At 46.7% G+C, this 23,492-nt stretch overlaps 1 protein-coding gene across 1 annotated transcript in view; it reads right to left on the bottom strand.

Annotated features, from left to right (window-relative positions):
- The window catches only part of DNAAF8 (dynein axonemal assembly factor 8), a 209,555-nt gene that overhangs the window by 87,756 nt on the left and 98,307 nt on the right, over positions 1–23,492 (bottom strand). Inside the window, exons 14-16 of the mRNA XM_059716730.1 lie at positions 15,675–15,791; positions 12,518–12,662; positions 6,654–6,969 (exon numbers count right to left, since the gene is read on the bottom strand). Of these exons, the coding sequence (XP_059572713.1) occupies positions 6,654–6,969; positions 12,518–12,662; positions 15,675–15,791 (578 nt within the window). The remainder of the gene's footprint in view (positions 1–6,653; positions 6,970–12,517; positions 12,663–15,674; positions 15,792–23,492) is intronic.

Genomic DNA, 23,492 nt, shown 5'->3' with positions numbered 1-23,492 from the left:
TGTCCTGGGATAAAATGGCTTGTCCCAGCATAAATGTGACATCTGTTTGCATCCTAAGAAGAGAAGAATATGTCCAATGTGTCAGAGGAAAAAAACAGGGCTCCCCTCCCCAAAAAAGAACCTTTGCCAAATAGATTTTTTAAAGATTTAAAGCAAAACAATCTGTTAGCTTCACTGTTAAAGATCGTACAGAACTGAGCTCTATCAAATACCACTACAGAAAAATAAATCTGAAGGTGCATGGAAATGGATACAGCGTGAGACCCACTACACAACTGGAAGCACAAGGTGTATCCTGATGCTGCAGCAACCATGTGCCACACTGCACTGCTCAGACAAGGAGCACACTCTGCTTCTCATCTCCCTGTCAATGTTTTATGGGCCTGATTCACCTTCATCATGGCTTGGTGCCTGGCAATGGCAGGGAACAATCATTTAAACAAAGAAGGAGAATCTGTTTTCCAGACCTGCGTGGTTTATGTCTTTGGCTGTGTCAGGGGATCTGCAAGCATATTGGGGAAGGGAGTAGTTTCATGCTACATTTATTCTCAATAGAAAAGCTGCAGAGATAGACTGCATGCACACAGCTAAGTGAGGGTAGTGGTGTAACTGAGGCAGGGTGATTGGGAAAGGGAGGGGAGAGGAGGGGAAAAAAGTGGGGGTACTGCAGCTGTGTCATCATGATCACACAGCATGACGGTAACTGGAAACAGCCGTGCGTATGGCAGTTGGCCTGGCCACTTGGCTGCGTAATTACGCTTCTGAGTGAGGGGGAACATTGCTATAAGCTCACATCATCCCTCCCTGCAGCACAAATTTTCCTTTGAGGGGGGCAGAAGCTCAAGCTCTTCAAGGGGCCAAACAGAACTCATTACCTATTTCACTTCTAGAGTCTTCTCTTCAAGCTACCTTGCTCTTTCAGCTACTGTGGTTTACAAAGTAAAGTCAAGTACAGGCTTTTCTGCAAGCTAACATCAATGCTATATATCAACTGACTAAAAAGGGATGCTAAAGAACAGGAACTGCTCATTTACACCATTGATATCAACTGTCCTTGGAACTGGAGCCCTTGATCCCATCTCAGTCTAGTTTGCTCCCAGTGCCATGTGGCACACTGCTCAATCAGGATGTGTAAACTCAGTCCAAGACTGAATCTCCTCTACACTGGAAAAATTCTATTGTTAAATTGGGCCATTTCTCACAGTGTTTTGATCACTGTAGCACAAGGAAGGGCAATTATTTAGGCTGGAGGGCCGCTTACTGAGTTCTGGCAAGCTGTTGAGGGCCACATGGGTTGCCCCATCCCGGTTCTTGTGACTGGAAGTCCTGCCTCCTAACCCTTGACCTTTGCCACCAGAAGTCCCTCCCTTTGCCCCTGGAAATACTCCTTTCACCAAGGGGTTTTGCCATCTCTAACGATCTAATGATTGAAGGGAAGCTGGGTGACAGTGACCACAAGCTGATCAACTTCACCATCCACCGTAAAGCTGGCAAGTCAGTCAGCAATACAGAAATCCTCGACTTCAGGAAAGCTGACTTTAACAAGCTCAGGAGGCTTGTCAGTGAGGCCCTAAAGGCCACAACCCAAAGGGAGGGGAGTTCAGGACGAGTGGTTCCTCCTCAAATGAGCAATCCTAAATGCACAAGCAAAGTCTATTCTGTCTCGAAGGAAAGGCAGCAAAAGGGCACAGCAGCTCCCTTGGCTCTCCAGACCTATGAAGGATGGAGGACTGGCTCCACCTCCAAGGAGGCATACTCTGCACTGGTCCAGACCTGCAGGGAATGAACCAGGAAAGCCAAGGCTGCGACTGAACTCCGACTAGCTACAGGTATCAAGGACAATAAAAAGTCCTTTTTTAGATATGTGGGGAGCCGGAGGAAAAGCAAGGGCAACGTTGGACCCCTGCTAAACCAGATGGGACAACTGACAACAGATGCCCAGGAAAAAGCCAACTTGCTAAATGGGTATTTTGCATTGGTCTTTCACCAGTCCCATGGGATCGCACCTGCCCATTATGGGACAGGGAGGCCCAGGTAAGGGAGATTCCTTACCCTTCATCAATGCTGACCTTGTGAAGGAACACCTTGAGAGGTTGGATACCTTCAAGTCAGCCGGCCCTGACAGTCTACACCCCAGGGTACTCAAGGAGCTGGCTAGCATCATAGCTCAGCCCCTGGAATGGATCTTCGAGAACTCCTGATGCTCTGGTGAAGTGCCAAAAGATTGGAAGAAGGCCAATGTGGTGCCTATCTTCAAGAAAGGGAGGAAAGTGGATCTGGCAAACTATAGGCCCACCAGCCTGACCTCTATCCCAGGGAAAGTCTTGGAAAAGATTATCAAAGAAGCCATTCTTAATGGACTGGCCAATGGCAACATCCTGAAGGATAGCCAGCACAGGTTTGTTGCGGGCAGGTCTTGCTTGACCAATCTTATTTTCTTTTATGACCAGGTGACCCATCACCTGGACAAGGGAGAAGAGATGGATATCGTATATCTTGACTTTAAAAAAGCCTTCGATCTGGTATCCCATGATCACGTCTTGGCAAAACTGGCCAACTGCTGCCTCGGCTTCACCACGATCCACTGGCTGGGGAATTGGCTCCGTGGTCAGACCCAGAGGATGGTGGTTGACGGAAGTCAATCGTCATGGTGCCCTGTGACCAGTGGGGTCCCTCAAGGCTCTGTCCTTGGGCCAACACTATTCAACATCTTCATTAATGATGTGGACATTGGTGTCAGAAACGAACTGGCCAAGTTCGCTGATGACACCAAACTTTGGGGTAAAGCGTCTACACCTGAGGACAGGAGGGTGATCCAGGCTGGCCTTGACAGGCTCAGGAAATGGGCAGATGAGAACCTGATGGTGTTTAATACCGAAAAATGCAAGGATCTCCACCTTGGGAGGAAAAACCTGCAGCATGCTTATAGGCTCACCAGTGCTACGCTGGTTAGCACTACAGATGAAAGGGACTTGGGGGTCATGATTGACCACAAGATGAACATAAGCCTTCAATGTGATGCTGCGGCTAGTAAAGTGAGCAAAACACTGGCTTCCATCCACAGGGGCTTCTCAAGCAAATCCCAGGATGTCATTCTCCCATTGTACTCAGCCTTAGTGAGGCTGCAACTGGAGTACTGCATCCAGTTTTGGGCTCCACAATTCAAAAAGGATGTGGAGAAGCTTGAGAGGGTGCAGAGGAGAACCACGCACGTGATCAGAGGTCAGGAAAAGAGACCTTATGAAGACAGACTGATAGCCATGGGATTCTTCAGCCTGAAAAAACACAGGCTCAGGGGTGATCTGGTGGCCATCTACAAGTTTATCAGGGGTGCTCACCGAGATGTGAGGGAACATCTGTTCACCAGAGCGCCCCAAGGGATGACAAGGTCGAACAGTCACAAACTCCTCCATGACCATTTCAGCCTGGACATAAGGAAGAACTTCTTTACTGTCCAAGACCCCAAGGTTTGGAATAGCCTGCCACTGGAGGTGGTTCAAGCACCTACTTTGAACACCTTCAAGAGACATTTGGATGTCTATCTTGTTGGGATCCTATGATCCCTGCTGACTTCCTACCCCTGGGGCAGGGGGCTGGACTTGATGATCTTCCAAGGTCCCTTCCAGCCCTAATGTCTATGAAATCTATGGAATCTATGAAATCTTGGAACCAGAAAAATATCAAATTATATTCTGAAGAGGGAACATCAACAACATTCATTAATTTGATTTCAAAAAATATTTTTGTCCCGGTTTACATGTGTTTGTGTAGTGTACATAGAGGTGATTGTGTATAATAGCTTACAATGAAGTCTTATTCTTGTACATTGTGGGGCAGGTGAGTATAGTTTTGTGCAGGGATGTGTGTATGTGGGGTGTGGGGGAGGGTGTGGGTGTGTCTGTTCGGGTGGATAGGTGTGGGAGGATGTGGGTGTGGGGTGAGGGAACAAGTGTATGTGTGTGGATATGTGGTGTGTGGGTGGGTATGGGGTTTGTGGGTGGCTGTGAGTGGGATTAGGGTGGCTGGGATGTGTGAGGGGGTCTGAGTAGATGGCAGTGAGAGGGGGGATGTGGGTGCATGTGTATGGTGGGGTGTGCATGTGGGACTCACCCTATGAAAATACACACAGAGCCCTTCCCTACACACACACACACACACACACACACACACATCTGCGTACTGGTGCAGCCCCATGCTCCCGGGTCTGGCAATGCAGCTGGGAACCACATGGTTCTGCAGCAGTGCTGGGGCAGAAAAGCAGCGAAATAGCTGGGGGTGAGGTGGGGTGGGGTGGGGTGGGGTGGGGCTGGGCTGCTGATGGCTCCCCCTGGGTCCTACTGTCCCTGGCTCCTGTCATCTTTGACAGGCAGTCAGGAACAGATAAATACTTTCTAAATTTTTTAGGGGCCCCATGAGCTGGATAGAATAGCCTGGCAGGCCAGATCCAGCCCACAGGCCATATTTTGCCCACCCCTGCTGTAGCAGGACAGGCTCAGAGGTTGGCAGTATTTCCCCCTGGTGCCCCTCCTTGGAATGTTCCTTTTCTTGGAAAAAGTTGTTTAAGAAGAGCTTGAACTAATGTTTTCTGATAGAGTGTTAAATGCTGATAACAGAGCTGATAAATGCTCTATTACCAAGGGCTGGGGGCAGAACCCCACTCTAATCAGAGCATTTTGTTGGGGCCTGGCCACGCCCCACTCAACTCAGTATTATGGAAGGGAAGGGAGGGCTGCTCTAGCGCCCCATGGCTTCTAGCCTGAGCCACAGCAGGCATGTGCCTGAATTTCCTCAATCCAGAGGGGATGCCTAAACGGTTACAAACTGGTTCAGCCTAGCCAGGTTAGGCTAACCTGCAAAGATTTAATCAATTCAGGCTCAGGCTTTTTGAATGTCTATCCCTAGCCCTAGAGTGAGCTAGGAAGAGCATAAATCTAGTAAAATCAATCTGCTTAATTGCAAGCCCCAGTCTTACTCGTGCCAACAGATTCTAAATCAGATGACCAACATTTTGTGCCTTCCTGGCAACTGTGTTTCATTGACTCTGATCACAGCCCTGTTAGCCCTAATCAGAGCATCTTGGCACTTATTACACCTTAAGAGCTGTAATCATGACCTTCAGACGCCCCCACAGACACATTCATGCCTCAAAGGCCTTACTCTGTTTCACATACCAGTCCCTCTGACTCTATCTTCAGATGTACTCACCCAGGCACCTGGTCCTGGCAGGGCTGCTCCAGCTCATGAGGTCCCAGACCCTGGTAAAGCTGCTGTCTCTCCATTCTAATCCACCAGGTCCCAGGCCCTTGCAGGGCTGCTTCAACCTATGAACTGCTAGGTTTCTATTTACTCATCCCACAGGCCCCTGCAGGGCTCCATCCTGGTATATACTTCTATAGCAGGGGTTCTCAATCCCTGGGCCGCGGCCCAGTGCTGGGCCACAGCGGGTCAACTGCTGGACTGCAGCATGGTCGGCTGCCAGATTGGAAGTGGCCATGGACTGGCAAACTGTGCCCCTCCCCCCCAAAAGCGGGTTGAATAGGCCATGGCTTCTTCTGCAGGACCCACAGCAGCTCAGGGTTTGGCCTGCTCTCCCGCCTGAGGGGTAGAGGTATCCTTACCTGTTTGCCAGCCACAAATTCCAGCCACGGTCAGCTGTGACTGCTGGGCTGTGGTTTGCTGGGCTGTGGCCACTTCTGGGCTGCGGTTTGCCAGGCAACGGCATAAAAACTTTGGGAACCCCTGCTCCCAGGAACCCCTGCTCCCAGGATTGCCTCCCAGGAACCCCATCCTGGCCTCCACCATTCCTGTAGCCACAATCCAGTTAAACAAATACAAACACAGATGCACTAATCTCAAGGTCCACCTTGGGTCTCTCCATTTCTGCAAAACACTTTCCCTATATGCTGTCTCTTGCCCAACCTCCAGGGTACCCTCCTACGTCTGCAGCTTTCATTCTAGCAAAAACTCTTCTCCCCACAGAGGCGAGGGCCAAACTGAGGCTCTAGCTCAGGGTCTTAGCTTATATTGCCCAGGAGCACCACCGCCTCTGGTCACATGTGTCCAACCCAGGACAGGGGTTTTTCCTTCACCTTAATCAACCTGCCCTTCCTACACTGCAGTCCTTACTTATATACTTATCTGGAGCTGTGCACTACTGTGGTGCAACTTGCTCCCAAGTAGTTATCTGTAGACTCCTGTCTTTCTGCTGCCTCAGCTGCTTACTGTCTGGCAGTTAGCCCTGCTCTAGCAACCCACTGATTGCAGCGCTTTCTCTCCCTTAAAGTAACAGGGGCTAGAATCCCCCTGTCACAATCACCCCTGGTAAATCCTGTGTCCACTGTCATGTTTCCCCCCATAGTGATCACCAGGGTGATAAGTCTTTCTAGCCACCTTTCTTTTTCACGTAGTCTTCTCAGTTGGGGGGAGGGGGAGTGGGGGAGCAGCAGCATTGAGACAGCTGACTAGAGGAATTGGCTTTGCAGACATTAATAGTACCCCATTAACAGTGCAGAAGTAGACTGGTGCTTCAATACCACATTGCACGTAGCCACACCCCTTCCTGTTGGAACAGTGACTATCTAGCTCTTTGCCTGCTCCCTACCCCTCTTGTTAAAATCAGAGGATCTTAGAAATGCATCATATAGATTTGTCACCTTGATCTGTTATATTTGCAGGCAGGATTCTGGACACCAACATGAAGTGCTGTGTCAGAATATACTCTTCCTCCAAACCAAAGGCACAGCTCCCTGTTGACACGGCTGTCTGTGCGGGGCAGGTAGACGAGAGGCTCAGCTCGGCTCCTACAATAGAGGGCACTGATGGAGCTGCAGTCAGTCACACGGGCCAGCTGTGGATCAGAAGGCCCTACAATATCCTGTAAGGTGTGTCGTGCTTTCGGCCCTCTCAAACTTAATGCCAGAACTGGTGGTGCCTTGCCAGCCTCAGGAGAATAAGCAGAAGGCAGCTCTTCTGTGAAAGATAAACATATGTGTGACTAAAGCAGAGTGCCCTCTTTCCAGGCTCACTCATTCTATTCAAGGCCTCTTTTCAAGTCTATATTCTCCCTAGATGACTGATAACTAATCAGTCCTATCCCTTGGCCCCATTCCATGTTTATCAAGGTAACATCTGTTTCTCAAAGGGGCTCTCCCCATGTGAGGCAGCTCCTGATCCAACACAGCTGGTTACCTAACCAGGGAGCTAACCTGCCAAACAACCAGCTTGATGGTGTAATGGCCATACATACAACAGCCTTTGCTGCTGCTCTTGAGATCTCTTTGGCTTGCTTGAGAGCACCCACAGAGAGAACTCTCAGGGCAGCTTCACTGCCTAATTTCTGGGTTTGGAATCCTGGTCTTGATCTTTCTTCTGAGTGGACACTGCCTGGATGCCGGCATAAAACAATACATTCATGATCAGATGCTCTCACTGCTGTACTGCTCAGGCAGGGTTAAGAGGAGAGGTATGACCCTACAGCAGCAGGTGGAACCAAACAGTGGTTCTGTGGTGTTTCCTGCTTCTACCGAGCTGAAGGAACCCTTCCATATAAACATGCCTGGCTAGGACAGAGTCGGGAGATTCTTGGGAAGGAGAATGAAAGGCAGCAGCTAGCTCCAGTCAGGTTCTAGGACAGATTTTCAGCTGGTGTAACATCACAGCACCACTGAATCACAGTGTTGTATAACCATCAAAATTGTTATCAGCTGGAGATCTGTGCCTGAACACCTTCCCAATGGAAACTAACACAACAGATAATTCTGCCAAATCTGTATTCTTATGTACTCTGAAATCTACACACATGTAAAGGTGGATACCATGGGAGTGGATCTCACTGAAAACCACAGAACCCAGATTTGGACCATTCACTTTGTGGGGATTCATAGATTCATAGACATTAGGGCTGGAAGGGACCTCAAGGATCATCAAGTCTAGCCCTCTGCCCCAGGGGCAGGAAGTCATCTAGGGTAAAAGGACCCCAGCAAGATAAGCATCCAAGTGTTTCTTGAATAAGTCCAGAGTAGATGCTTGCACCACATCTGGAGGGAGTCTATTCCAGGTCTTGGGGGCTTGGATGGTAACGAAATGTTTTCTTATGTCCAGCCTAAAATGGACTTGTAGGAGTTTATGACTGTTGGTCCTTGTTTTTCCTTGGGGCGCTCTGGTGAAGAGACATTCTCCCAGATCCTGACGAACACCCCTTGTTTACTTATAGGCAGCCACCAGGTCACCCCTGAGCCTGCGCTTTTACAGGCTGAAGAGTCCCATGGCTCTCAGCTTCTCTTCATAAGGCCTATTATCTTGCCCTCTGATCATGCATGTGGCTCTCCTCTGGACTCTCTCAAACTTCTCAACATCCTTCTTGAATTGCAGAGCCCAGAATTGGATGCAGTACTCTAGCTGCAGCCTCACCAAGGCCAAGGACAGGGATGTAAGCTAGGAAGAAATCTGGGCAAGATAAGTGGGTTATTTTCTGATCCTTTCATGGAAATAGGAAAGCTGATGAAAGGACACAACTGGAAATTATTTAAAGCTACAGATAAACTGCTCATTCACCCTGGACAGAGCCAGGATCTGGGCTGTGTGGGGAAGGAATGAAGAGTAATGACATCTCAAAAGAAAATACCCAACCACCAGCCCTTCATCTACTTGCTAAGACCTGAGTTCTGGGTTTCCTTATTTCCTGTCATACTTGAAGATCCACAGCAGAACATTCTCTTCCCCTCTGTAACAACCCCCTCACCAAACACAGAGCCTGCCTTCATGAGGATTGCCAGGTGGGTGAAGGAATGGAATCCACACTTCACTTCTTTATGGCTCCTACTACAGTGATCAGAAAATGAGAGGCAGGATACCTCTTCCTCTGCACTGGTGTTTAGACATATCTAATGACCTCAGCTGTCACAGGGAAATCAGGATCCTAAGCTCATGGGTTTACAATTTAAACTTCAATCTATTTGTGTTTTTTTAAGTTTCCAAGTGAAGGGTAAAATTCAGTGTTCTGATCTGAGTAGCAAACCTCAGTTCACATACATTTTCCCTCCATACAAAGTGGTCCTTCACAGCATGTCCAAAGAGCAAAGCATCAGAAACCAGATCTGAAAGCAGAATTCTACCTGTTTTCTGTTACTGATTAGTGACTTCATGGTTTTCTTATTAATTTCCAAAGCTCTTCAGTCACTGGTGAAAACACATTACATCCACACTGCTGAGACAAATGAAGCAGTAATTATATTTATGAGCTAGTCTGGTTCCACTGTTTTCAAATGTGACAAAGAAGCAGGGACACTGCAGAATTTCTTTGAGTGACTGACCTGGTCTTGACTGAATTTCTGTCCAGGCAAAAAGAAAACCTGTTTCTCTCAGTCTGCCAACATTCTTTCCCAAGAGAAATGGATTTCATGAGTACATACCCTTTTGTCATACACAGGTCTTTCAGGAGAACTTCTTGGCTTAAAAATACACTGAACTGCTGTGTTACAGAGGCAATCCCTATCCTTGTAGTTATGGGATGGTTGTCAAACTAAGATCTTGAAAGTTAACAGTTAATTAAATCTGATACACATCTTGAGAGGTAGCTTTTATCGTCTTGCTTTTAAATGGACAAAACTGAGACAATCCCGATGTGAGGAAAAAGAGGGAAAGGGGCCAGGAGGCTTCCTTGGCTAACCAGAGAAATCCAGGGCAGCCTAAGGGCCAAAAGAGGAGCACATAAAAAGTGGAAACAGGGTGAGATCACCAAAGAGGAATATACCTCCTCTGCTCGCACTTGTAGGGAGGCAGTTAGATGGGCCAAAGTTGCCATGGAGCTGAGGATGGCATCCCAAGTAAAGGACAACAAGAAATTGTTTTTTAGATATATAGGGAGTAAAAGGAAGGCCCAGGGAGGAATAGGACCCCTGCTAAATGGGCAGAAGCAATTGGTGACGGACAGGGGGGACAAGGCTGAACTCCTCAACGAGTTCTTTGCCTCAGCGTTCCTAAGAGAGGGGAAAGACAAGTCTCTCTCTGGGGTTGTAGAGAGGCAGCAGCACGGCGCCAGACTACCATGCGTAGACCCTGAGATGGTGCAGAGTCACTTGGAAGAACTGAATGCCTTTAAGTCGGCAGGCCCGGATGAGCTCCATCCGAGGGTGCTGAAGGTACTGGCCGACATCATTGCAGAGCCACTGGCGGGAATATTCGAACGCTTGTGGCGCACGGGCAAAGTCCCGGAGGACTGGAAAAGGGCCAATGTGGTCCCCATCTTCAAGAAGGGGAGGAAGGAGGACCCGAGCAACTATAGGCCAGTCAGTCTCACCTCCATCCTTGGCAAAATCTTTGAAAAAATCATCAAGGCTCACATTTGCGAGAGCCCAGCAGGACAAATTATGCTGAGGGGAAACCAGCACGGGTTCGTAGCAGGTAGATCATGCCTGACTAATCTAGTCTCTTTTTATGACCAGGTTAAGAAACGCCTGGACACAGGAGGAGGGGTGGATGTCGTATACTTAGACTTCAGGAAGGCCTTCGATATGGTATCCCACCCCATACTGGTGAACAAGTTAAGAGGCTGTGACTTGGATGACTACACAGTCCGGTGGGTGGCGAATTGGCTGGAGGGTCACACCCAAAGAGTTGTGGTGGATGGGTCAGTTTTGACCTGGAAGTGTGTGGGCAGTGGGGTCCCGCAGGGCTCGGTCCTTGGACCGATACTCTTTAATGTCTTCATCAGCGACTTGGACGAGGGAGTGAAATGTACTCTGTCCAAGTTTGCAGGTGACACAAAGCTATGGGGAGAAGTGGACATGCCGGAGGGCAGGGAACAGCTGCAAGCAGACCTGGACAGGTTGGACAAGTGGGCAGAAAACAACAGAATGCAGTTCAACAAGGAGAAATGCAAAGTGCTGCACCTAGGAAGGAAAAATGTCCAGCACACCTGCAGCCTAGGGAATGACCTGCTGGGTGGCACGGAAGTGGAAAGGGATCTTGGAGTCCTAGTGGACTCCAAGATGAACATGAGCCGGCAGTGTGACGAAGCCATCAGAAAAGCCAATGGCACTTTATCGTGCATCAGCAGATGCATGACGAATAGATCCAAGGAGGTGATACTTCCCCTCTATCGGGTGCTGATCAGACCGCAGTTGGAGTACTGCGTGCAATTCTGGGCGCCGCACTTCAAGAGGGATGCAGATAACCTGGAGAGGGTCCAGAGAAGGGCCACTCGTATGGTTAAAGGCCTGCAGACCAAGCCCTACAAGGAGAGACTAGAGAACCTGGACCTTTTCAGCCTCCGCAAGAGAAGGTTGAGAGGCGACCTTGTGGCTGCCTATAAGTTCATCACGCGGGCACAGAAGGGAATTGGTGAGTTTTTATTCGCCAAGGTGCCCCCAGGGGTTACAAGAAATAATGGCCACAAGCTAGCAGAGAGCAGATTTAGATTGGACATTAGGAAGAACTTCTTCACAGTTAGAGTGGCCAAGGTCTGGAACGGGCTCCCAAGGGAGGTGGTGCTCTCCCCTACTGTGGGGGTCTTCAAGAGGAGGTTAGATAAGCATCTAGCTGGGGTTATCTAGACCCAGCACTCTTTCCTGCTTATGCAGGGGGTTGGACTCGATGATCTATTGAAGTCCCTTCCGACCCTAACATCTTTGAATATATGAATCTATGAATCTATGAGGCTCTGAGAAGTTATAAGAGCCACAATTTCCACACAGATGCCTAAAATTATGGATTTGGGCAGCCAACATGAGACACTCATGGTACAAATGTTTGGATTTCCTGTCTCCATTTCCCCTCTGTTCTCCCAGATTAAAAGGTGGGAGATCAGAAATCTGTCAAACTATAAAAAGCAGCTGTGGAAGGGCCAGAGTACCAGTCCCCCACCACCAAAAGCTATCTAAGAATTGATACAGGGATATGGGAGTATAGGATTATCGGGAACTTCCTGGGATATCAAGCCTAGTGCCTTGTGTTTGTAAGCAATCATTTTCCCTACTGAGTCCCCAAAACTATCCACTCTAACCCCTCACACACACCACAGCCTGAAAACACCCCCAGGAAACAAAACTAAAACACTCTACACTGTGCCAAAGGTAAAAACCAGTGGAAATAAGGTAGGACCCTACTGTTTCCTAAGCCTTAAAGGCCAAAGATCAGGAGAGAGTTTAAGTTCCTTATAGATGAAAACTCCAGGGCAACCACTAGGGGCTAATATAATGTTTAAAGCACATGTACTAAACTGTGCTAGGTTTCTTTCATTCTAGCCCCGATTCCATCCAGGTCACTAACCCATACATTCAGTAAGAACATGGAGATTTAGGAAAGACCTTTTACAGAAGAATAAAGGCCACAGAAAATGTCAGTGTTACAACACTTGCAGAAATATAACATGGGGAACAGATGAAAGCAAACAGCCCAGAATGTATCTGACTCTCAGAGGAGAAGACAAGGGGGAGCTTGAAGTCATGCTCATACCGCCCCATAGTACTAACCAGTGTAGTTAAATTGGTGAAAGTTCTGTGTGCAGATAAGGTATTACCTGTGGTACAGAGCAGCAAGTTGTGCTGGGGATAAAGTAGGCGGAGTCCACAGATATCCAAACCAGCACTGAGAATCAACTGTAGCATGTGATGGGTGGCCAAAGGGTTTTGGAGTAGGGTTTCAAATAGCAACACCAAGGCAACCTGAACAGAAAGGCAAAGGTCACAAAGGACAAACAAGCACACCCCTATTAGTAACAATGACACTTCTATTCCTAGAGAGAACCACAGATATCAATCACATGTAAATATCCCTCTCTTTCTTATCTTCAGATTTAATCCCCATGTCTTCCTTATGCTGTATGATCTTTGTGGGCTCTTTGTTGTGTATTTATAGTGATCAACATGCTATTTTGCTAGCCCATGATTGGATCCAGTGCACTACCATGATATTAACACTTATAATATATAATGCCTTTGTCACCTGAACTACTTTATTTCCTCACATATACCACACCCTGAATAAAACACAAACCTTGGTTTTGGAAGGCAGAACATAGAAAAAAATATTTTTCCAGAGTCACGGCCAACTGTGACATAGAGTAAGTCCTCCTGGAAACACAGCGTGTCCAGAAGTGTGGCATCCAAGGAAACAGTCTGGGTGAGGTAGCTGGTACCAGGAACTTCCAAGGTTAGGCCCCAGACCCTTGCAAATGCAGCAGCAAGACTGTTCGGATTTTTTACTGTAAGAAGCTTTTTATATAAGTTACTGTACATGAAGTGCTATTTCCACATCACAAGCCTCGTTAAGATAATACGAACAGCTCACCTGCTGCTTTAGGCGCGTGCTCAGCCAATAGCTATGGCTATGAGAGGATTAACCTAGGACTCTGACATCTTGGCAGCTTCATGGCATGCAAAGTATTTTCAGACTTGCTTCTTTTCCAGAAAACAGCTTCCCCACTTAAAACATACATCCCAATTTTGGGGGCAGGGGTGATTTTAGGGGGAAAGTTGTATGTTGTATGTAAAAAAATATGGCATTTTCCTTTGATTTGTTACTGTCAGAACTGTAAGTTATTTGGGGCAGGAAATGAAATGTATTTATTCTGCTGGTTAATTTTGCAGTCAAATAATAGCAAGAGACAAGATAGCTATTTTTCCATATTTACGGCAATTCCAAAATCAATACAAGAACATAATCCAAAAAGTAGATACCAAAGGTGAACTATAACTTATTTATATGCCACAATCTTATTTTCTAGAGGAATTAATTCAGTCCATCCTCAGATATGGTACAGAAACTGCCATTACACAGTAAACATACCCTTCCTCCAACATGCTGTGCTGCTCTATGTGGGCTACCGCATCTAAAATGGAAGCAGTATCTGCCTTCATGTAGGATTTTGGGTGCACTAATCAGCCTGCTCCCATACTAACTAGTCTGCCTGCAGTGCTGTGTGGACACAGCCATACCGATTCTGGTTTAAGAGGCAGCCTGAGCAAAACAGTGCAGCCTGCTAAAGGTATAGCTTCCAGGCACGGTAAGTTTATCATGTAGGCATAGCCATAGCTATATAATGAATATATACACCAGGAAAAAAATGTTCGCCATTTAATTCTCTTTTTATTTTAAATGTACTTCACTCTCCCATAAGGAGGAATACTGTATTCAAGGTGCACATAAGGTAATGGAAGAATCTGGGTTGTTCGGGAAATTCAGGGATAGTAGATATCTGAAGAGCATGACTGTACTGGCCTGTATTTTGTGTATGGTTCTCCCTTCCATACAGACACACAATACCATCCTCAACCAGGAGCTTTATTGCTGCAGTGAATGCCAAATGAATTCATCATTACTGGACACTTTAAATGAAGTGTTACCAAATGCTACTCCCCCATAAACACATAATGAGGCTTACAACATTATGATAAATGAAGTTATAAATCTAACTGAGGAATAAAAAAGTCTGGTCCAACTAGAAAAGAGCTCTATTTTTTTCTCTTCATTTACTTATAATTCCCCTGTTATTAACCCATTGCTCATATGAGCTAAAAAGAAAGGAATTGTCCTGTAGCTCCATGCCTCATAAAACCTTCATGGAGACATCCCAAGTGGTGAATTATATCATGGGTGGTGATATAACTGAGCATATCTGTGTAAGGTAGGGGGAACATCAACAATCACCCCATTTTATCCTTTCCCTTCTCAGGGTTTACCTTTCTCAACGCCTTGCACTGTGAAGATGTCTTTCTAACAGCTCCCTGTAGAAGCTCAGAAGTGTAATTCTTGAACTAGCCCCAGCACATGCTACAGGAGGAGGCCAGGCACTTCAGGTGCTTATAGACACGGGGGGGGGGGGGGGGGGGGGGAACGGGACGACCCCAGCACTTTAATTTCAGTTCAGCATGCCCCCACACTGAGCACAGTGCATGCCCACAATAGGAATCGTGCCAATTTGACCTGGCTCACCCAGCACCTGTGTAGTTCACACACTTCACCTGGCCTTTTTGGCGCTTTTATCTAATAACTGATTGAATCAGCTATTAGATAAGAGTGCCAAAAAAGCCTGGCTGAAGCGTGTGAGCTATACAGATGCTGGGCGAGTCAGGTCAAACCGACATGATTCCTATTCTGGTAAAGCGCAGTTTTGGTTTTTTTCCTATGTCGGTCAGCACCGTCCATGATCCAGCTAAGTGCCCCATGTCTTCAACTCCCATTGATAAACCTTAGGCACACTGAAGGATTGAGGCAGGAGTATTGAGCTTTCTTAGCAGCTTATCCATCTTGATGCACATTTAGAAAATAAATCATAACATTTGTAACTTTAAATCAAGTTTGTGATGAAGTTTTGAAATTCCCAAACCAGACTTACTAAACCTTTTATTGTAGAAATTCTAAAATACAGACAAATTCTATAACACATCAGCTTGCAGTCAAGTTGGGTTGGTATTTCAAAATAAGTCTGCATTGCTGATATGCACCTAACTGGTATAATTTTCTCTAGCCTTTACAGTTGAGCGTTTAATCTTTGCAGGCTCAGAGCAATGGGTAGATGAAAATTAATGATACCAAAGGTTTGGCTGGTATATTAGAGTGAGAAACATTTGAAAATGAGTATTTGTAACAATTCTATGAGTTCAAATATTCCATGCCAGGTTTGATCTTCCCTTAGCTTTCCACTTAATTCTAGAATTCAGACAGGAATTCTTTACCTCTGTATCTATATCTCTGCTAGTCCCAATGTCACTGCTGCTAGGGAAGTATTTTTCATCAGTTTCTACGGTCTGCCAATAAAACCCAGCTGGCACTGCAAATGCTTTCTCCACTGCCTGAAATATAAAAGGGACAGTTCCTATTTGTGAATTATCTTGATTCTTCAGTGTCAGAAACTGAAAAAGAGAACATGCTTAATGCTAAGGCTAGAAATCAGAAAAGATGATAAAGAGTTACAGTAATTAGTCCATTGTCATCACTTTACTATTTGCTCTGTTTTATTTGTCCAGTTAGGATCATCAGTGCAATAAAGACAGTTTTAAACAGCATCCCCAAGAGCATGGACCTGGTACAACTGGTATACTAGGGGAATGAACATTACTAGGTCTCAGTCCAGTTAGCCATTCCACGTGCAGATCTTCTGTTGACTTTAATGGAGTTACACATGAGTATATGTTACATGTGATCAAGCCATACACACACACATACATACACACACACACATATTATATATATATATTCAGTTTATATTCATATCTATATCTCTATCTATATACATATATCTATATATCTCTAGCTATAGATAGAGATAGAGATATAGATTCAGATGGGATGGAGCTGCAGGTGGGCAGGAAGCGGCGCCCAGGAGCAGAGTGATCTGCTGCCACAGGGGCTGCTAGGAACCTGAGTTTGGCCACTGCAGCCTCTGCCCTGCTGCACATCTGGAGGAATGGGACTGGCCACATGTGCCACAGCCCAAGCTGCCCCTCAAGCCTGGGCCAGGCAGGGCTGAAGGAACTACTGCAGGCTGGACAGAACCCCTTGGTGGGCCAGATCCAACCCACAGGCAGTATTTTGCCCACCCTTGCGATTACATAATATTGTGACCATTTTAGGAATTGGCCAGTTATTATAAGAATGAAACCAAAGTCATTTCATCAAAGGAAAACAAACCCAACAAAAAGTAGCACAGTTCCCAAAGTCCTGCTATACCAGACACTGGTGTATTTAGGTAAGTGAAAGACGCTGGCCTTCAGCCTCATGTCGCAGCATTACACAAGCATGGCATTCCCAGTATAACCACACACCTCACTTTCCACTGTTGCTTCCATATTTTCTGGGCAGTCAAGTAAGCAAACTATCCAAGTGCAGTTTGAGCTTTTATGTTTAAGGCTGTCAGTCATAAAAATTTAATTTTGCTTCCAGCTTAGCTTCAAGGCCAAGATCCCTGAATGATCTTCTACAGAATGTGGGAGAGAATCTTATGAAGTCCTTGTTAATGGCAGAAATAATGTTCCCAGGTACAGAAGTACAAATCTGGAGTAACTCCAGGAACAGACAGGATTATATGGCATTGACATGCATTAAATTTAATCCTATGAATAGGAAAAATAAATTTTTCAGTTGTAAATTGGAATGGTTCCACTGACTTTAATGGCACTACTTAGACTTACGCCAGCCATGAATTTAGCTCTATCAGTTTAGAGCATCTTTTTTGCTCCGATGCCACCAAAATGTGTTCCACAGAAAAGAAAGGAAATATCACCAAGATCTCATTAACTCTTCAGTATGGATAGAGTATGGACTAATTACTTGAAAAAGCAGCCATTCTGTATTATGAAGTACATATAACACAGGACAATTGTGTAATCACATGAGATATTCTGTTCTGCTGGGCAAATAATAGCCATTTTAGATCCTTCTATAAATATTTTAAAATAACAACAAGAAAATGTGATTAATTTGAACAATGTTAAGTCTTCTGGTTCCATTGTGCTTGGGCAGCATTTTCCAGTTTGACCTCCCTTTTTTATTATTATTATTATACTGTTAGAGATATTTACTTGGGAACAGCAATTTGGGGTCAAATCCTCAGCTCCTGTGAATCAGCAGGGCTCCTCTGGGGTCAGAAGATTACCTTAATTTACTCCTGTCAAAAATTAACCCCTTCAGCTTTGCAGCACTTTGCCAACCAGCCTTTGCCTAGGACATCACACTCATTTGCTTGGAAGATATAGATATAGAAACAGGAAAATATTACCAAGCCAAGATAAGAAAAAAGAAGCCCCCCTGTTTCCAAAGGTCCCTAGCAGGTCCTCCATGCAGCACTGACAAGGGGAAGCATGCATGGGGAAGGGATCAGGACAGACCATGCAGGATAGGCATGGAGAGGGACTCCGCCTCTGCAGATTTTGCCACTTACAAAGCATTTCACCTCTTGTCAATCAAATGCAGCAGCAGCAGCAGCAGTAGCAGCAGCAAGGACCTCTCCAGAAAACTGAACCTTTTGTTGCAATGGTCCTTGCTTCTTACTTCCCCACCATCAAAACCCCACTTCTTAACTCTTGCCAGGAGAGCTAAAGGATGCTGTCAGCAACCACTTGCAAAGCTATGGCAACATCTGTGTGCTATAACATCTCTGCATAGCTGTTGCTGGGTAATTGTTCCATTGTCACAGTGTCCTGTGCACATTTTGCAGGACATAGGCAAGGTGTTCCCCAGAGCAAGAAGCACAGAGAGCTCTCCTAGCCCACTGCAGTTCATGATGACCAAGCAATTCTATTTGTTCTAGAAAGTCCCTCCTTCCTTTCTCTTCTAATTCTCCCTCTACCTCCTACCATCCTCCTCCACAAAGAGGATCTATCATGGCTACATAAGTACTTGTGGTGCCATTGTCTGCCTGACCATAAACTTAAGGATTGGCATGAATATGAGATGTTTATTGGACAAAACATAAATCACATGAATCAATAAGACAGATCAAACCTGAACTAGAATATGACTGAATTTCCATGGAAACCTTTATTGCATTTACCAGTTAAGAAACAATCCAACATATCTTAGAAAATTCAAGGTAAAGGCTGACCTTCAGCTGTGCCTGAGTTTGAGTGTTCACCTCCATTTTATATTTCCTGTATTACTTCATACCTTTTACATGACTTAAATTGTACAGACTAAATGCTGCCCTTATTTACATCTCTGTAGCTCAAAGGAGTGTGTGTATGGGAGAAACTGAATGTGCAGATGATTGAGATTTTGTATGTATGACTTATTAACATACAAAGGGTCACGTTCTTATCTCAGTAACTCTGGGCACGTCTACACGTGCAATTAATGCACCTGAATTTTCTGTGAAGAAAAAGTCAGGCTCAATAAAGTGCTCCTCAGTGTACATCTACATATGCACCCCAGTCAGGAACAAATTTGCTATCAATGGGAGCAGTTCAGTCCAGAGCTGTTCCAGTCCCCCTGCAGCAGCCAGGGGGAGCTCCAGAGGGCTGGCAGGAGGCATGGGGGTCAAGCCTGGGCTCTGGGGAGCGAGTTCCCAGCCATGTGGAGCTTGGGATCGCAGACTGGCTCAGGAACAATGGCTTGGGGCAATGCCCCATGCCTAAGCATAGGAGTAAGCAGCACCAGGACTGAGGGGGGTTAGGGGAAAGATGCAGGGGTGAAGCAGAACAGGGACCAAGGGGACAAGCGACAGGGAAGCAGCACTGGGACTGGGGGGAAAAAAGGGAGGGAGCAGTGCCAGGGACTGGGGAGGAGAAACTGCTTCTCCCATTTCTGTGCAGTAGCTAATGCACTGTTACTCTAGTACCTGTATATGTTGGTGTAGCAGGGGCTGCTCCCCAGCCCCTGCTAGACCCCGGAGGGGCCAGGTTGGGGAAAATGCCCCCGGCGGGGCTCGGACGAGCAGCGCTATCCCGGCCTACTGGCTGCAAGCCCCAAAAGGAAAAAAAGACTCACCCAGCCAGATCTGGGAGCATCACACCACCCAGCATGTGGAAGGACTCCAGTGGGGGATTCACCTGGCAGGAGCCGGCCAGGCTGCTGGGGGGGGAACTCCCTTAGCAGGGGTCCCAGGCAGCCAGTGCTTCCCCAGCTATGCCGGGACGAGAGCAGGGGCCACACACCTGGGCCAGGGAGCATGTGCCCCAAAGGGCCCATGCTGATTGGCCCAGAGGCAAAGCCCAGGAATTTTAAAGGGAGGACCTCGAGCAGAGCTCAGCATTTGATGTAAAAGAAGAAGAGATGCTGCAGTCAGACTGGAAAAAGGACTCTGCCACAGTCGAGACCCAGCAAACTGAACCCTTGTGGGATGCCAGAGAGACTGCGACCCCAAATGAGGAACCAACCCAACCTACCATGCAGATAAGCGAAGCTGGACAGCAGGAGGTTTCAGGTGGCTTACTGGCCAGGAGATGGAGGCATGAGGAGGAGGAGTACCCCAGAGGGAGAGAGAGAGTACTATACCCTCAGGAAAGAGGGGGGAAAGGGACACCGACAGCAGCCAGCCTCAGAGAGTCCTGGATAGACCTGGGTAAAGAAGGAATTTGCTCAGAAGAACTGAGTAAAACAGCCCACTGGCTCAGAGGGCTGCAGATAGTGGAATTGAAGCCCAGTTCAGCCTCAGAAGTTTTTCTATGTGTTGTTAAGTAGTAATCCCAAGCTATGGAAGTATAGCAGAGGAAAAGCCTGATTCCCTGTACATCTGAGTTCTGATTAATCTAGCCCAAGAGTCAACACCTGAGACCCAGTAGCATCTGAACATGAATCCTGGGATTGGCAAGCAGCGAATTCATCTCTCCAGGACTCAGTGATCCCGAAGAGAAGGAAGACTATCGCAAGCAGGGTGAAGACATTTGAGGAGAAGCCACCTGCCTAGAGGGCACAGCCATGATCTCTCACGAAGCCCACAGCCAATTGGGCTGGAGAGGATCCAAGAACTGGCTGCTCACACTCAATACCAGCAAGAAGATATGACTTGTCACCCAAGAGGATAGGGGCTGGGTGTGAGGGTGGTGAAGCCCTGCACAAGACTGACCTCTCCTGTACAATCATCACTCAAGATACTATCTAAACTCCTGAACTCCTATCTAAACAGTGTACTCTGTCCAAGTTTGCAGATGACACAAAACTGTGGGGAGAAGTGGACACACCGGAAGGCAGGGAACAACTACAAGCAGACCTGGACAGGTTGGACATATGGGCAGAAAACAACAGAATGCAATTCAACAAGGAGAAATGCAAAGTGCTGCACCTAGGGAGGAAAAATGTCCAGCATACCTACTGCCTAGGAAATTACCTGCTTGGTGGCACGGAAGCAGAAAGGGATCTTGGAGTCCTAGTGGACTCCAAGATGAACATGAGTCGTCAGTGTGACGAAGTTATCAGAAAAGCTAATGGCACTTTATCGTGCATCAGCAGATGCATGACGAACAGATCCAAGGAGGTGATAATTCCGCTCTATCAAGTGCTGGTCAGACCGCAGTTGGAGAACTGCATGCAATTTTGGGCGCCGCACTTCAAGAGGGATGTGGATAACCTGGAGAGGGTCCAGATAAGGGCCACTCGTATGGTTAAGGGCTTGCAGGCCAAGCCGTATGAGGAGAGACTGGGGCACCTGGACCTCTTCAGCCTCCGCAAGAGAAGGCTGAGAGGCGACCTTGTGGCTGCCTATAAGTTCATCATGGGAGCACAGAAGGGAATTGGTGAGGCTTTACTCACCAAGGCGCCCCTGGGGGTTACAAGAAATAATGACCACAAGCTAGCAGAGAGCAGATTTAGACTGGACATTAGGAAAAACTTCTTCACAGTTAGAGTGGCCAAGGTCTGGAACGGGCTCCCAAGGGAGGTGGTGCTCTCCTCTACCCTGGGGGTCTTCAAGAGAAGGTTAGATAGGCATCTAGCTGGGGTCATCTAAACCCAGCACTCTTTCCTGTCTATGCAGGGGGTCGGACTCGATGATCTATTGAGGTCCCTTCCGACCCTAACATCTATGAATCTATGAATCCTGAGAACTAACTTCACATCAAAGATGTGGCAGGCGAGAGGGAGGAAGAACGAGGTAGAGGTCCCTGAAATTTCAATGCGACAAGGAGCAGCGGTTAAGCCTGCCAGCTCATAGTTGGTATGTGCCAGGAGTTTTCAATGTCTCCCCTCCCTCCCCACAGCTTGTCAGCCAGCTGCTGGGGGACTCCCTGCTTCTTGACCGGCCACCAGGGATACCCCAACCAAAAAAGGTTAAAAACCCCTGGTATGTGCAAACAACACATTAGCCTAATTTACTGTGCACTAAATCCTGTGCACATGTAGATGCTGACACTTTACTGCTGCATTAGATTAGTCTAATGTGTAGTAAAGCATCTCTTGTAGATGCACTCGCTAGGAGTAAGAGTTACTCTAAACTGGAATCAGAATACAGCCCAAAGGTTCTATTATTATTTATGCAGGAAGGAAATGTATTACAAATTACAGGCTGAGCTTTCATAGGAGCAGCAGTTTAAACTGTGCATTTGCAATGACTGTGAATGCATATGTGCACATTTGTACCTGTGCATCTCAATTTTAATTTTTCATAAAAAATACAGACATCTGGAAGCTGAAGCATTTCAGTTTGGATATGCTGCTACAGTGTCACAGGGGAGCTGTAGTTTGGTCACCTTATGCCCCCCAACAGGAGGGGCTCTATGGTTGGACTGCATCTCCCATTATGCTAAGAACCATCACTTCTGACATCCAGGAGGGGAGAGTATGCTGAATCTAATAAGCCATTACCTAACCGGGGAGACCAGTCTAGGGAAGAGAATGGCAGCACAGGGCAGATGGGTTTTGTCTTCCATAAGCTGCTGTGACAAGATTCCCATCTGAAATATTTCATTATTTAAATTTTCTCAGAAAAAAAATGTCAATGGAAAATCTCCCTATTTCTGAAGACCTCAGTAATTCTCCTGTTTATTTATTTCAGGTGTTCCCATCCCCAAAACACACCTATGAATTTCTTATGAGGCTATTACTCATATGCTGCTTGCTCCAATGGCCATGGAAAGCAATTTTAGCCTTTCCACTTCCAGCATCAGATGAATTAGGATGTTGCCTATGAAAGCATAGGCATTTCAGCATGAGTTAGCTTCCAGGTGCCACCCTGCCCTGCCTTTTTCCTGACTTTTGTGACTTTAGTAATGGTGGCTTCATCATCTCTCTAGTGCACCTATTCATCTCTTGAATAAACCAATGCTCATTTCCATGGAGAGAGGTATCAAACAGTGGGAGAAGATTATTGACTGCCTGTGAAGCTGAGATCTGCTGGAGGAGGAAGACAATGGGTTAGACTGTAAAGATCCTGTGAGGAGGAGATTTTAGAGCATTTTTCTTGCAACTTAATACCAAGACTGAAACTTGAAAAAGTGCAGATCCCTGTCCATCACTCTGCTTTGTTTCACATTCCTTACTTCATTCCATTCTATGCTTGATTTACAAAGAGCCAAGCACACTTTAGTTGCTTCCACAACTAGAAGAGTAAATAATTTTAACAGTGACTTGATGGCAGTGGGCTGGACAGTAGGGCTGTGCAAAACTTCGGTCACTGATTGAATTCAGTGGAGATTCAGCCCAATTCAGTGGCTGAATCTGCGAATCTGAATTGCATCAGGAGACCCTTTAATCTTTCTGAATTGAACTGGAACTCTCTGAATTGATTTGTAGAGATTCAGCGATTTGGAAATAGACACAGATTTAAATGTTTTTTCTACAAACCTCAGGGTACTGGGCAGCTCACGAATGCTGGGATGGTGGGGCAGATGGAGCATCCCACAGGAGTGAAGGGGCTCCCCAGCACGCTTGGCAGCAGACCTGGAAGTAGATTGCCGAGCCGGGGGGAGTGTGGGGGTCCCGGTGGACCCAGACTTCCTGTCCACTTCTGGGAGCACGCAGGGGATCCCCCTGCACTCCTGTGGGACGCTCTGTCCGCTCCAGCATCGCGGCGTTCACTAGCTAGTTCATTGTGATTTTTTTATACATAATATATAATATAGCAA

Source organism: Alligator mississippiensis, chromosome 13 (assembly GCF_030867095.1).
Source record: "Alligator mississippiensis isolate rAllMis1 chromosome 13, rAllMis1, whole genome shotgun sequence".
NCBI lineage: Eukaryota > Metazoa > Chordata > Crocodylia > Alligatoridae > Alligator > Alligator mississippiensis.
Note: the sequence above shows the minus strand (reverse complement) of the source record. Positions and strands in the feature narration are given on the sequence as shown.